Source organism: Eutrigla gurnardus (genome assembly GCF_963514095.1).
Source record: "Eutrigla gurnardus genome assembly, chromosome: 3".
NCBI lineage: Eukaryota > Metazoa > Chordata > Actinopteri > Perciformes > Triglidae > Eutrigla > Eutrigla gurnardus.
In genome coordinates, this window is record NC_139917.1 from 4,127,554 (window position 1) to 4,142,733 (window position 15,180).

The following is a 15,180-nucleotide window of genomic DNA, read 5'->3' on the forward strand; positions in this document are numbered from 1 at the left end:
ATTGAGTCAAGGCTACATGTATGCTAGTGATTAGCATTATCAATAAACATAATAGTTTCAGAGCCCCATTACTCTTCACTAACCCCCAATTTCCACTGCATGCGTCTCCGCTGCGTTGCGTCTCCGCCACGCCAGCGGAGCAGATACGTTTCACTTTAGTCTATGGGTGAATCCCCACCAGGTCCGCTGCGCTGCGTGTCCGCTGCGCTGCGTGTCCGCTGCGCTGCGTGTCCGCTGCGTCTCGGCTCCGGCAGTCCGCTGCTCTCCGCAACAAATATGGAGGGCTTCTATTTCTGGCGGATGCCGGACCACGGCGCAGCAATTCAGCACAGAGCAAATATAGCGAAACAGGAAGTTCGGTACATACTCAACAATAAAACATCCGGTTACTTCAAAATAAAACACTTGTGTTAATAAAACCTCTTGACGACGGATCATATTTCAGTTAACTACGTCACAAAAACGTCAGAATGGCCGGGGCCAGGTACGGAGTCAACAGGTCAGAGGTTTTCAGAGTTCTTTAACTGCAGTCTCGCGCGATTACGTATTATCGCGAGGTCTCGCGACGTCACAGTCGTTCTGCCGGACTGCGCCGTGGCGGACTCAAACGCATCCTGTGGGGATTGGCGGACGGCGGACCGAAGCCGGATCGGAGACGCACCGCAGCGGAGACGCATGCAGTGGAAATTGGGCGTAATACTCTCCACAGTCTGCAGAGGCAGCAGGGGGGGGGGGGGGGGGGGGGGGGGTGTTATGCCTACCTCAATGGGCTTCCTCGATGGACTCCCACAGATAGACTCCCTTGTCTTTGTTCAGCTGTCTTGACTCCCACAGATAGACTCCCTTGTCTTTGTTCGGCTGTCTTGACTCCCACAGATAGACTCCCTTGTAAGCAAGCTGTAGTGACAGTCTTTTAAGTGCTCAGTTTACCTCATGCACTGACTGTGACCCCTCCCTCCAATCAAATCTATTGACTACAGCTGAGCTGGCTGAAACTAGCTGATTGCTCACTTAGCATAGACAGCTTCACAAGAATTTAAACAACAAGCTATCAACACAAGACTAAATGTTACAACTAGCTTTACTCATACAATGCCTAAACCCAAATCTACAATCAGTTTCTGACTTACCAGCAAGAGGCAAAGCAGCTTCCTTCCTTTCTCCAGACAAAATGTGGTTTAAATACCGAGGTACATTGGTTTTCATCTGAAAACAGTGGTCTGGGGGTTTGGTTACTGTTTACATTACAAGAGCAATTGTGTGATCTTCAGGTTCAATTTACATAGAACACAATTAAATAGTGTCAACTGAGCAGCCAGCCATCGTCGATCAATAACAATAAATCAATCAGATTCACTGAATTTGTGGCGTCAGAGGAGAGCTGTGTGATTAGGTAAATTCAGCCGTTGACCGGTATAGATTACTGCATGAGAGTTGATAAATGTCTGAGACACGAATCAGTAGACATGTGTTGTGACGGGATGGGAGCACAAATGAACATTCTGTACCCAAACAATAAGTCGGACCGAAGAAACTGTATGGTATGATGTCAGTTGTACGTGGTAGGGAGTATCAACAATGTGTATATAAATGAGGTATGAATACCAAGCGTAACTGTTACTCCTACAATTCACGATGGAGTTACTGAACTGGTCACTGAATGCTATCGACAGAGTATTCTCAACACGGCGTGTGGGTTCTGGTGAACCTGCGTGCCCGGATGGGACCTTCATGTCCGGTTACATCATGGATGGTTGGGGAAAGTGAAGAGTCATCTGTCTTGCCACTCTGGATGTGGAAGACGTCGAGGACGTGTACTTGTTCACGTTCATGACAACTGGAATAATCGCCTTGGGATGTGGAATCTTCATGCTACATCGGAAATTGAGAAAGATCGCCACGGAGCTGACCAGTGTGAGGGCGGACAACGCCACCACTCGGTCTACTGTGGTCGGGATGGGCTCTGACATCTCTGCAGTTCGCGATTCCACGGCACTGGTGCGAGTTGAAGTGGCCACTAACCGGGAAGAAATAGTGACCAATCGGTCAACCATGGTCGGGATGCGCTCTGACCTCTCCGCACTTCGCGAGTTCCCTTCACGGAAGCGAGGTGAAGTGGCCAATAACCGGGAGGAAATGGCTAAGTCGAGGCCTGCGAGAGCTGCAGAGGACAGTGATGACTAATAAAAAAAAATAAAAAAAAGGGGGGAGCTCACACACCATCTCAACAACTAGTAACTTCACTGGACTTTTATTTTTTATCTTATTTTTATTTTTCATTCTTCATTTTTTCTTATTTTTTGCTTGTTTTTCTTTCCTTTTTTTTTCTCTTTTCCTTCGGACCTTGCTACATGATGAGACTGATGCTCAATCGCGATGTATAAATATGGACACGTGTGCAGACACACACGTAATCTGTATGCACTGGACTTCAGCTCTCTGTACCGCCTACTGCTGTAACATGTTATGTCAAATGTCACAAGAAAAAGTAAAAGTTATGTAAAGTGAAAAATGCAACGATAAGATAAGATTATGATGACGATTTTCTCCTGTGGGTAATGGGGGCGGGACTTGATAAGCCTTGGCTTCTCCCGCTTTCCCTTTCGGCCATGTGTATTTTACTATGTGAACAAAGATGTGTGATGATGATTTAACTGACATGCCCGAAATAAACAAATAAATAAATAAATAAATAAATAAATAAATAAATAAAATAAATTAAGACTGCAGTGGACTACTCTGGCCACTAGGTGGAGTTAAGAAGAAAATAGAATGATAACTGGCAGTCAGACACACACACACACACACACACACACAGAGTTTGGGATGAAGCGGCCTTTTATTACAGCATGAGAAGGTAATTTTAATAGTAATAATAATAAACTTCATTATGTTGCATATTTACGTACAAAGACAATACGTAAATAAAAGACAAACAAATACAATAACTTAAATTATAGACCTAAATGAATGAGTTTAGGAGTTTAGAAAGTCATTGTTATAATAGCATAATAAATGCAAATTCCCTCTTAAACACACTTTAACCTAATGCACATTATTGCCAAACACACCTGATAGTGCAGCTGTCATTTCTCTGCTGCTGCTGGTCCTGCTGGTCTTGCTGGGTCCTGCTGGTCCTGCTGGGTCCTGCTGGTCCTGCTGGGTCCTGCTTGTACTGCTGGGTCCTGCTGGTCCTGCTGGGTCCTGCTGGGTCCTGCTGGCCCTGCTGGGTCCCGCCTCCTCAGTGCTCTCTCTAACAGTTCCAATCCTGGCCTTTCCACTCAGACACATGTCTCTTAATTTTGTGCCCTATATCGAGCTGTGCATAATTATTAGGCAGCCAAAAAATAGGTTTAACTGACTCTGAAAAGTCAAAAATGGAAAAAAAGTATCTCGGAGGAATGCAGCACTCTTGAAATTGCTAACATATGGGGCGTGATCACAGAACCATCAAGCGTTTTGTTGCAAATAGTCAACAGAGGTTGAAAAACGTGTCAAGAAAAAAAGACGAAAATTAACTGCCAAAGATTTGAGAAGAATCCAACGTGAAGCTACCAGGAAGCCATTATCCTCCAGTGCTGGTATATTCCAGAAGTGCAACCTACTTGGAGTCCAGAAGCATAATGTGTTCAGTGCTCACATGGCCAAGGTAGGGAATGCTGAAACCCGACCACCACTGAACAAGACTTAAGTTAAAACGTCAACACTGGGCCAAGAATATCTGAAGACAGATTTTTCAAAGGTTTTATGGACTGATGAGATGAGAGTGACTCTTGACGGACCAGATGGATGGATCGCTCCACTTCGACTCCACGCCAACAAGGTGGAGGTGGGAGCGTACTGGTATGGGTTGGTATTATTAAAGATGAGCCAGTTGGACAATTTCAGGTTGAAGATGGACTCAAAATCAACTCTCAAACCTACTGCCAGTTTTCAGAAGACACAGCAGTGGTACAGGAAAAAGTCTGCACCTTTCAAGAAGACCATGATTTTAATACAGGACAATGTTCCATCGCATGCATGGAGTACTCCACTGGGTGGTTAACCAGTAAAGACCTTAAAGATGAGAGAATAATGACATGGCCCCCTTCCTCACCTGACCTAAACCCTATTGAAAACGTGTGGCCCTTCTACTAAATATTTTAAATGTTGGAAATGTTTATTTGCAAATATTTATTGTTTGTTTATTTTTATTATCACTTTAACAGATGAAAATAATTCTGCACACTAATAGTTACCCAATAATTGTGCACATAGATATTCTCCTAAGAAAGCCAAAACCTCACTTTTACTTCATTCATGTTTGAGGTTTATTAACATTTTGGATTGGCCAAGAGCATTGTAGTTGTTCAATAATAAAATGAATCCACAAAAATACAACTTGCCTAATAATTGTGGACGCAGTGTCAGCTAAGACTAGGTCCGGTGAGTTCACTGTATAAAACATCTCTTGTCATCTCCATCCTCTAGTGCCACCTGCTGTTTGACTTGCTGCAAGACCTGGTGGATCACATCAACGACTTCCACGTCAAGCCTGAAAAGGATTCTGGGTACTGCTGCCAATGGGAGGGCTGTGCTCGTAATGGCAGGGGCTTCAATGCCAGGTATGTTCACGTTTCTCGAATGAAAATATGCTGTTGGCCTGTTGACAAGGAACTGCCTGCTACTGTGTACCTACTGACACGGCCCTCTTTGATCTGAAGATATTTAAGAAGTATTAGTGTTCAAGAAATTTGCATGATAATTAGAAAAACCTAATCAAAATACAATTACAAATTACAAAAGTGATGACTGATAAGGAATTAATTGATTAATTTAAACTCTAACAACAGTAGCTTTATAAATGCAATTATCCAATTTGTATATTCACATATGCGTATGAGCATTCTATGACTTATTGAAATGAAAATGCAAATCGTATTATTTCATTTTCATTATTGTAATAAAGTCCAATTTGGGCTTGGGCGGTATCATGGTATTATGGCATCAGGGTTTACTTGTGTGTTCAGAAATCCCAACGATATGACTTTTAACATCGTCGTCAATCCAGACGCTGTGCTTTCTCTGAAGATGTGACCATCAGACGTCACCAAAAGTGAGCTCAGAAAGATGGCAACTCAGTGTTGTTGCCTTAAAAATCGTATAATTTATAGCGCAGAAGTCAGTTTTGGTTAATTTTGCCTTTGAGAAAAAAACGTAAATTAATGTGAAATATAGAGGCTCTGGCACTCCATTAACTCAATGAGCTTCGCTGCCACAATTTGAAGGGTTATATTCATCCAGTTTGAATGTTTTTTGTTTTATTTTATTTTCTGTTGGCTAGTCCAGGTCGGACTAGCTAGCAGTATTCAGCATCCTAGTATCGCTACAAGCATTCATTTATGCAGATAGGCCAAGCCGCGGAGGGCGAGATTTGCTAATGTTTCACGTTTATAAAAACAAAAAAAGCGTATTAATTTCAGCATTTGATTAGTCTTGTTTTTTTTTTTACTATTAAAATAGTATTTGATTCACGAATTTCATTCCAACAGCCCTAGTATTCAATAGTTTTGTCAGCTTTCAAGCCTGCTCTGTCATGGTATGGTAGGGAAAAGGGGGAAAGGGTTGGACCCAAATGAAGGCAAAAAGGCAGAAAGTAAAAGGTAAAAATATTTATTTGAACTAACAAAACAAAGTTACTACTCAGGGAGGCCACGAGGGTGAAAAACATTCAATAAGAAACACGATAAACTAAAATCACTAAAGTACACGGGAGGCTGGACACAGGAACAAGAGGAACTTCCACAGAACACAGAACATGCAGGAAACGAACAGCCATGAACACATACAACACCCGACAGAGAGACAGGGGAAACACACAGACTGCGGTGGAATTGTCTTCTTCTCTTAGGAAGGTTCCTAATTGAAGAAGTGACCTGGAAGTAAAAAAGTGGCCGCCATGATAAGAGCCGTTCGGATTCTCTAAATGCAAAGGAAAGGAGCTCCCAGGCTTCCTTTCAGATCTCCTTTAGGATGCAACGGACCTTCCTATATGAAAGGAAAGGAGATTACGCCAACCCACAATTCTTTGCGAGAGCAACATTTGAAGTGCCGCACACCTCGCCCATTCATGAACACAAACAATATGCTTATTTTGCATATTTAACTACTTTCATGCAGAAATGTAGTAATTGGAATTGTGTTGATAAATGTGTGGACAGTGATAATTTAATGGTATTTTTTATTTATTATTGCAGTTAAAAAAAAGGTTTATTTAAATGATAAGCTAAAAACAAAGTCCAAAAACTCAGGGAGGCCACAAGGGCAAAAACACAATTAAAAGACAAAGAACAAGATAATCCAAACCATAGACAAAATTTACAAACAATAATCCAGACAAGACCAGGGGCCTGTACTACGAAGCGAGTTCAACATACCAGGGTATCTTTCAGAGATCCAGCTTAAGTAACCCTAACAAAGGCAATCGGAGATAAGCGGTCACACGAAGCTGGTTATCAACTCGTTAACTCAACCCAGGGTTTACCTGTCCAGCTATGAGCGCGTGCACATGAAAGAGGCGGGGTTTGCAGCATTTGACCAATCACAAACATGGATCAGTCTACGGCAGCGGAGCGGCGTATTTCACGTACGAGGAGCGAACCATAATCTTACAGAAATATGAAGAAGTTAAACATATAATACAGGCAAAAGGCAACAGTTTCATCTGCAACATGCAGGAAGGACAGCTGGCAAAAACTCACCGACTGTGTGAATGCGGAAGTCGTATTACAAAGCAGGTTCAACAAACTCTGAACCTAACCCTGAACTCTGAGTTGACCAACTCTGAGATGGGCAACTCTGAGTTTTCGGTTTCAGAACAGCGGTTCTGAATAAGTTCAGTCAACTCTCAGTATGTAAACTCTGAGTTACGCGCATGCCTGCCGACTCTATAAAGCCATCATCAATGGAGCTCCGATACTACGATTCACCATGGCAACAGGGCGAGCGTTATTAGATATTATGGAGTTCAGGGTTAGGTTCAGAGTTTGTTGAACCTGCTTTCTGGAACGGGCCCCTGTGACGCTTGAGAACCTAAAACCCAGTTTCTCCCAGTTGACACGACAACACATAGCCAGCATTACCCGAAATCTCCACTTTGGCCGGAGTTTTTAGAAATAATCGTTTTCTGTGATAAAAACGGCATTTTCGTGTGAATGAGAGGCCAAACCACGTGAAAATATCTGCGTTTTCCCTTCGTGTAAACCGGGTCTTTATCCATAGGGAGGCAGGGAGCTGAGGGGGAACAGGTTAAACACATTAGGGCAGGTATGTAATCAACACCAGAGGGTTGGGGAGACAAAACAACAAGGACCAGGAAGTACAAGACAGGAATCCACACAGGGGACAAAACGACAAAATAAAACAGGAAATGAACCAGTGAAAAAGCTGTTTGCCGTAGAAAAGCCAGCACCACAGAGTGAATGTGACTCCATCTGGCTCAGCGCCACGGTGGTCACTTTGGTGCGTCCTGACTGAACAGCTCAACTGGATGAAATATAGATTAAGAAAGAAGAAACTGGCTTCAGGGATTTGTGTTATTTTGTCCACTGCATGTAAATGATCCCCGGCTGCAGCAGAAGTTGCAGTAGTTTTCCGGTTCCCTTAGCTACTGAACTATACGTGGGTTGGTAGACCGCATCATGACCTTATTTATAGACAGCAGTCACAACTAGCTACTACTACCAGCTACTTGTACACAACTCTAACAGTCTGCATCACCAACACTCACCTGAGCTAAACATCACATCACCTTTTTATTTTGCCTGTAGTGCCACTCCCTGCCACTCTTCTCCCTCCACCACCAACCTGTCTCCCTGCCACTCTTCTCCCTCCACCACCAACCTGTCTCCCTGCCACTCTTCTCCCTCCACCACCAACCTGTATCCCTGCCACTCTTCTCCCTCCACCAACCCGTCTCCCTGCCACTCTTCTCCCTCCACCCACCTGTCTCCCTGCCACTCTTCTCCCTCCACCACCAACCTGTCTCCCTGCCACTCTTCTCCCTCCACCCACCTGTCTCCCTGCCACTCTTCTCCCTCCACCACCAACCTGTATCCCTGCCACTCTTCTCCCTCCACCAACCTGTCTCCCTGCCACTCTTCTCCCTCCACCACCAACCTGTATCCCTGCCACTCTTCTCCCTCCACCCACCTGTCTCCCTGCCACTCTTCTCCCTCCACCACCAACCTGTCTCCCTGACACTCTTCTCCCTCCACCAACCTGTCTCCCTGCCACTCTTCTCCCTCCACCCACCCGTCTCCCTGCCACTCTTCTCCCTCCACCCACCTGTCTCCCTGCCACTCTTCTCCCTCCACCACCAACCTGTCTCCCTGCCACTCTTCTCCCTCCACCGACCTGTCTCCCTGGCACTCTTCTCCCTCCACCACCAACCTGTCTCCCGGCCACTCTTCTCCCTCCACCACCAACGTGTGATTGCCTATTTACGGGCAGTATTTCGGGCGCCGTATCTTAGAGTTTTGAGTCCAACGGAGAGTCCGCATGTGTGGATTCGGGTGGCCGTGTGCTGGCCGGTGTTTGTGTGAGGTCCAAGCGCTTTTCAGACAGCCTTGGGGGCATAAGGGCCGACAATTCGGCGGTGTTCAGGTGTGTATTTACCGGAGGGATTCCCCGCAACGCCTCCGAGGGTTTACGGTTCTCCGGACGGAGCAGAGGTTCGGGTTTGCGGTGCGTAATTGTGGGTTTGCGTGGCCGTGGGCTGCCCGGTGTTTGCTTGAGCTCCAAGCGCTTTTCACTCAGGTCTGAGGGCATGAGGCCCGACTATTTACGGGCAGTATTTCGGGCGGCGCGTCTTAGAGTTTTGAGTCCGACGGAGAGTCTGCATGTGTGGATTCCCGTGGTCTAGTGTTTTAATTGATTTGCCTCGGGTGCACTGTGGAGACTGTTTTTAATGCCTGGCTAACTAGAACCATTGACTTGCGCTAGCCATAGCACAGCGAACTCGGCAACTAGAAGAACTGAATGAAATGTCTTGAAAACGTCTCCAGACGTCTCCAACACACCGGTTGAGTTGGAAAATAGGTCTTATGTCCAAAAATCCGAACTATCCCTTTAAACACCTGCAGAGGTTTTCAGCTGAAGATCATCAGTGTTTAAAGTCAGCAGGCTGAAATCCTCCTGTGTTGAATGTGAGGTTTACATTTAGACAGCGGTGTGTTAACATGTGAACAAAGTGCTGTAAATCCACAGTGTTGTGCAGGTTGTGGTTAAGGTCAGCAGAGAAGTGTGGAGAGTTTATAAAATTGTTTTACAGTTTTACACATGTGAGTCCAGATGTACCTGCTGTTGTTTAGCAGTCGGAAAAAACTGTAATAATGTGACAGTTCTAGCAGCCTTATGAGGCAATGCAACTGGCAAAAAATCAAGTATCAGCAGCCACCTATTCACAACAAAAGAAAAGGAGTGTGTGCTTGTGTTAACCAGAATGTGCTTGATGTTCCACAGGTATAAAATGCTGATTCATATCCGCACACACACCAATGAGAAGCCGCACCACTGTCCCACCTGTAACAAGAGCTTCTCGCGTCTGGAGAACCTGAAGATACACACTCGGTCACACACAGGTAAGTTAATAATGACATGAAAATGCAATATATAATATATAACAGACAGCATTGCACTTTTTTGATAGCAGCAAAACATAATGATAAAATCACTCCTGTGGTCCTCCCGGGTCACATCTCACTGGGTGACTCGAGACTGTTTTTAAAACATGTAGAAAAAAAATATTAACAACTTCTGTTTTTCACCTTTTTTCTGCAAATCAAGACCAACACATTATTGTGTGTGTGTGTGTGTGTGTGTATGTGCACGTGCTTGTTCAGAGACATGCCTATGTGCCTGTGGGTGTGCATGTGTGAGTTTATTGTGCCAGAAAGCACAATTTTGTGACCATTATGCTCCATTTTGTGTGCCGGGTCCATTTGTGTACTGAAGACCACAAGTGATATAAAAATTCATAAAACACGTATACATTAATGAAGAAAGTAGAAATGTATTTGATCTATTGAGGATGCAGAGAGGCACAATTTCTGAAAATATCAAGCAATTCTATGAAAGTTAACCTTTAATAATGGTATGACGAAAATGATTTTGGGTCCAAAAGGACCCATAAACTACACAAGGGTTAAGGTATCTCCACAAAAAGGTAACCAGGACATAAAAGCTTTCCTTTTGTTTGTGTGGATTTCAACAATACACTGCCACGTGACTAGGACCTTCTGGTTTGGATGCAATGCAAAGCTCATGACCAGGCCTGTGCATTAAGAAGTTACACACAGCTTGTGCAAATGTTTCATTTCACATGGTGCGGTAACTTCCGAATGATACATACAGCCTTGTGAACGGCAACCATGGCGACTGTCTCATATATCACGGTTACACTGGCTCCGATGTTTGTTTGGCATTAACAATGAGCAGGATTTAAAATCCTTCTTCTGTGACCTGCTTTCTCTGCCTGTGACGTTGGGAAATGTTGTGGAAGCTCTGCTGCGATGGAAAACTCACATTCATTTTATTCATTCTATTTTGTCATGGATTACATTTGCTTTTGACATATAACATATTTTATTTCTGTGTATAACATACACAGAAATAAAAACTAATAGATACCATGAAACTTCCCCAGCTGATTACTGATATTATCACAATTCTTGTGTTGTTTTCTGAAATGTTATGTTTCATGCAAATGAGGCATTTTAATGGTAGCTGGTAGGAGACAACTACAGACACAAAGACAAAGTAGTAAAATAAATATTTTCCCTCTGCCAGTCTGAAAGAAGACAAATGATTGAAGATAAATAGAGCAGCAAATGCAAATTGATCAGAGCATGAAAAACAATGTGTTTCTTAACCCAAGTTTTTATGTTGGAAACACATTTCTAACATGAAGCAGAAACAGTGAAAAAAGATGAAAGATGTCGGGAGGTACTAACAAAAATATAATTTCCATTTGAATTATGGGTGTAGGATTCAACTGGGCACTACAGGCTGGACTGGATTTTACCCATTCAAAAAACAATTCCCCATGTTTAACACTCCTCTTTTAATGCCTCTTTAAAAAAAAATCTTTCACTTTATGGAAGTTACTGATTAAAGTCCTTTTAAAGTTATGACAAGAATCAATAACTAACTCAACGTTAAAGATTTACACGGAAAAATGAAAAGTTTGCCAAATCTATTTTGTCCAGATCAACAAAAGAAAGCTCTAACTCTAACCACTGCTGGCCATGTTGCCAGTAAAAGTCAGTTAAAGTAATTTAATATGTTTTCACACCATATAAGTTAATATTGCTGCATTAAATTTCTATATTTGCATTATGTTTTTATTCATATTGCCTCTTTTGTCCTCGTCCAGGAGAGAAACCCTACATCTGTCCTTACGAAGGCTGCAGCAAACGATACTCCAACTCCAGCGACCGTTTCAAACACACCCGGACCCACTACGTGGACAAGCCGTACTACTGCAAGATGGCCGGCTGCCTAAAGCGCTACACAGATCCCAGCTCGCTTCGCAAGCACATCAAAGCGCATGGGCACTTTGTCACCCAGGAGCCAGGCGCTGCCAGCAGGCTGGGGGTGGGGCGGGGCCTCCCTGGGGCCCAGATTGCTGCTGAACTGCCGCATGTAGGCGGGGCCCACATCATAATTCCTGGAGCTGCTGCGGCTCTTCTTGGGGGTCTGGGGACCGCGTTGCCTCTGTCGGCTTTCTGCCACGCCAGAGCTTTGGCCCCCCACGGGCCGCCACTCTTCTCCATGGGCCCAGGTGGCAGCATGGGGCCGCTCGGCCTCTCGGACTCTCCTCTCTTACACTTTGGACTTTCAGCTGCTTCGATGTTGGGGCTGGGAGCTATGGGAGCTCTGGGAGGTCTGGGGGGTCGGGTGGCAGGGAGGCAGACTGAAGGAGATGAGGCAGGGGAAGAAGGAGAGGAGGGGGAGGTGCTGAACCTGTCAGCGGGGGCGGGGCTCAGACGGAGCGACCGTTTGTCCTGGCTGGTTGTTCCCCCGAGGGCACTCCTCCTCAAACCAGCTGTTGTCAGCTAAGATGTCCACTCAACAACGCTTACAACCACAGAGAGTGTGTGTGTGTGTGTGTGTGTGTGTGTGTGTGTGTGTGTGTGTGTGTGTGTGTGTGTGTGTTTGTGCCAGGTATTAAAGGTCACCTGCAGAGCCATAAAAAACACTGCAACCAGGAAACAACTGAAGAGAGCCTGGAGAACTGAAAAGGATACGTGGCCTTGTGTCCTGATAGTGTTACAAACATCTTTAAATGTGAAAGACTCAGTTCACACAAAGGACAAAGACAAAACCAAAAGCTACCACTTGTGGTGTCTGGTAATGCAGATCAGTTTACATCTGAGGACATTTTTGGACATCTTTACTTTGAAATTCGATTTTCAAATGTAATGAAGCAGCAGTAGAAGTCATAGGTATTTCTTGTACATGCATGGTCCTCAGAAGATGGAAGTTATTGACTTTTCCTTTGGCACCAACTTCAGACTTAACATAGAAACAAAATAGAACGAGAAGGGACAATGACAAATAAAATAATTTTCTGTAACCAATAAAACATTTACATGAAAGCATCAAGAACTAGCTAGCTAACTTTTGAACAGCTGGATAGTTAGCTAGTTTTCTAATTCTGGTATGAACCTACATTGATGGTCACTTGTCTCGCTCCCCGCTGCTCTAGAGAAAAACAAGACACCTAGCTAACTAGCTACCTAGCTAACTAGACAGACATCTGTCTCTCCGGCCGCGTCTGTGCTCGTCCTTGTGAGCTGACACTTAACAGCCCCACTGACCTGTCACCATGACAACTAAGAACAATCACCATTTTGTACTAGTCAAATGACCACTGAAAACAATGTTCATTCCACTCCTATTTTTTTCCTATGGGTTTACATTTGTCCATACATTTGGCAAATGACCAAATAAGTAGGCTATGCCAAAGCTCTTAACAAGCTGAACATCATATTTGTTTTATTTGTTTTGAACCTTCCAATTCAAATCTTGTATGTTTTTAGCGGTTAATATCTCAAAAACCACATCTGTCTGCATGACTTGATACCACTCAAGTGAGAAATTATGTGAACTGACCCTTTGTTCTTTGATTCACTTCCTATTCATGGTCAAAAAACATTTTGTGGTGGACAATCGCCTGCGTGAGATTCACTAACACAGGTCATGAAACGTTTTTATGTTTGACAACCTCCACTGACTGCTGCTGCACACCCATTTTACTTTTTAACATGGGGAAAAGCAGGATAATGGGGAGCGATGAGAAATGAGAATGAATATGTGTTACAGATTTCGTTAAGATCGTACATTCTTCTTAATTCTTTCCAAAGCAAACTTAAGTGCAACTAACACCTGATTCAGACTACATGATATTAGTGCCGGTACGATAATCAGAAATTCTTCTTGCGACTTGGCACAGACACATGGAAGTTAACTTTGTAAACAGCTTCACACTAGAATCCAGATGGATCCAGATCCAGTAAGATTGCTGCTCCGGGTCCCGATCTGCTGCTTGTGTTAGTCAGATCCACCCGTTGCTCCTGTGCAGTCCAAATATGGTCACTTCAGTTCACTGGTGGCAAAATCTAGCTGCACTATATTATAGCTGTGTCCCAACTCAGCATTATCCTCCAGAGAACACCTCCTTTGAAGACCGCAAAGGTCGTACTGAGCAGTCTCTGAAATGAGATGGTCTGGTCCAAAATAATTCCTGTTAGCATCAACCGCTCTTTCCTCCCCCACCCTTTGCCGCTCCTGTTGCCTAGTTGACAAGAAAGCTAAAAACTGCCCAATATGTTGTAGTCTGAACCAGTTATTTAGGGTTAAATTAAAGAATTTGAAAATTCCACGCAACATTTTTGTGGTTATCTTTATCACCTAGTGAGGCACAGTACATCATGGTCAATGATTAACTGGTGATCAAGTCTCTCAGTGTGCTTTAAACTCAGAGACACGTACACAATCACAACGCTATGACGTGTGACCAAACACCACACAAAGCTACCTGTTGCTGTGTGATGTTTCAAGTCACAAGAAGAAGGAAGGAAACTCTATTGACGCAACTGAATGTTTGAGGTTTGAGGTGAACTCCTTTGCTTGCAGTTTGTTTTACCTCTGTTATTCATTCCAAGACAATGGTCTGAACAGGATCAGCCTGCCTTTTGAGAAAAACCTCATTCAACGACCAGGACAAAGGTGTGTATGAGACGGAAATGGGTACACATTTGCTTTAAGAAACCAAACAAAAGCTTTAAAAGCTATCGAGGCCTCCTGAGGGTGAAATGTTTGACGAAGGCCACATGTGGCCAGTATCTGTTGATTTAGCTTCTTGATTGCACAATTTGATTCCTAATCAGTATTTCATAAAGGTATCCAAGTGCCTTGGGTTTCATCTGAAATATATCACACAATATATGAAACATATTTACACAAGTGTATAAATGTACTTTTCATTACATTTTTAGAAAACTGAAGTTTAATAACTTGACAACAGATGTGATTTGTACATCAGGGCCACTGCAACACTTTACAAGGACATCACCATTGTTGATGATGGTGACTATGACTCAGTGTCAATAAACACGAATAAAAACATGTTTCTGTCCCTTTGTTTTTGTCAGTACCAGAAATGTTAGTTCCCTAAGCCTCCATTCTTTCTAGTGGCTATCGGGGGCCTATGAGAAAAAAAAACAAGTTCTCACTTGATTTATTATTCAATACAGCATGATGTTCATTTGAGATTCTCCTCCCGTCATCCTGACGTTACTGATCAGCAATAGGAGAATCTTGGCTGTCTGTTGTCACCCAGAGCTCTATGAGTAGCTCATATTAGTCCAGACTAGGGCTGTTCGATTTTGCCTAAAAATAAAATCTCGATTTTGTTCTCTCAAAATCCGATTTTCGATTACGATTACGATTATTTTGTGAAATGACAAAAGGCAAATAAATTATTTCAAATATGCTGCTTTTTTATTGAACATTTCCCCCATTGGGCTTTAAATGCAATTTGCTCTTATTAAACAAAAAATGAATGAATAAAGTGCAAAACTCTTTTTGTAAAATAAATAAAGTTTGAAAAAATATAAGAAAAAAATCAGCAAATCA

At 43.4% G+C, this 15,180-nt stretch overlaps 1 protein-coding gene across 2 annotated transcripts in view; it reads left to right on the plus strand.

Moving 5' to 3' along the window:
• LOC311011513 (zinc finger protein GLIS2-like) overlaps window positions 1–14,672 on the plus strand; it is a 49,001-nt gene extending 34,329 nt beyond the window's left edge. For both annotated transcript variants that reach the window (XM_084006513.1, XM_084006514.1), the window contains exons 5-7: window positions 4,471–4,604; window positions 9,502–9,620; window positions 11,414–14,672. In XM_084006513.1, the coding sequence (XP_083862639.1) occupies window positions 4,471–4,604; window positions 9,502–9,620; window positions 11,414–12,099 (939 nt within the window). In that variant the 3' untranslated portion in view covers window positions 12,100–14,672. The remainder of the gene's footprint in view (window positions 1–4,470; window positions 4,605–9,501; window positions 9,621–11,413) is intronic.
• The last annotated feature ends 508 nt before the right edge of the window (window positions 14,673–15,180 follow it).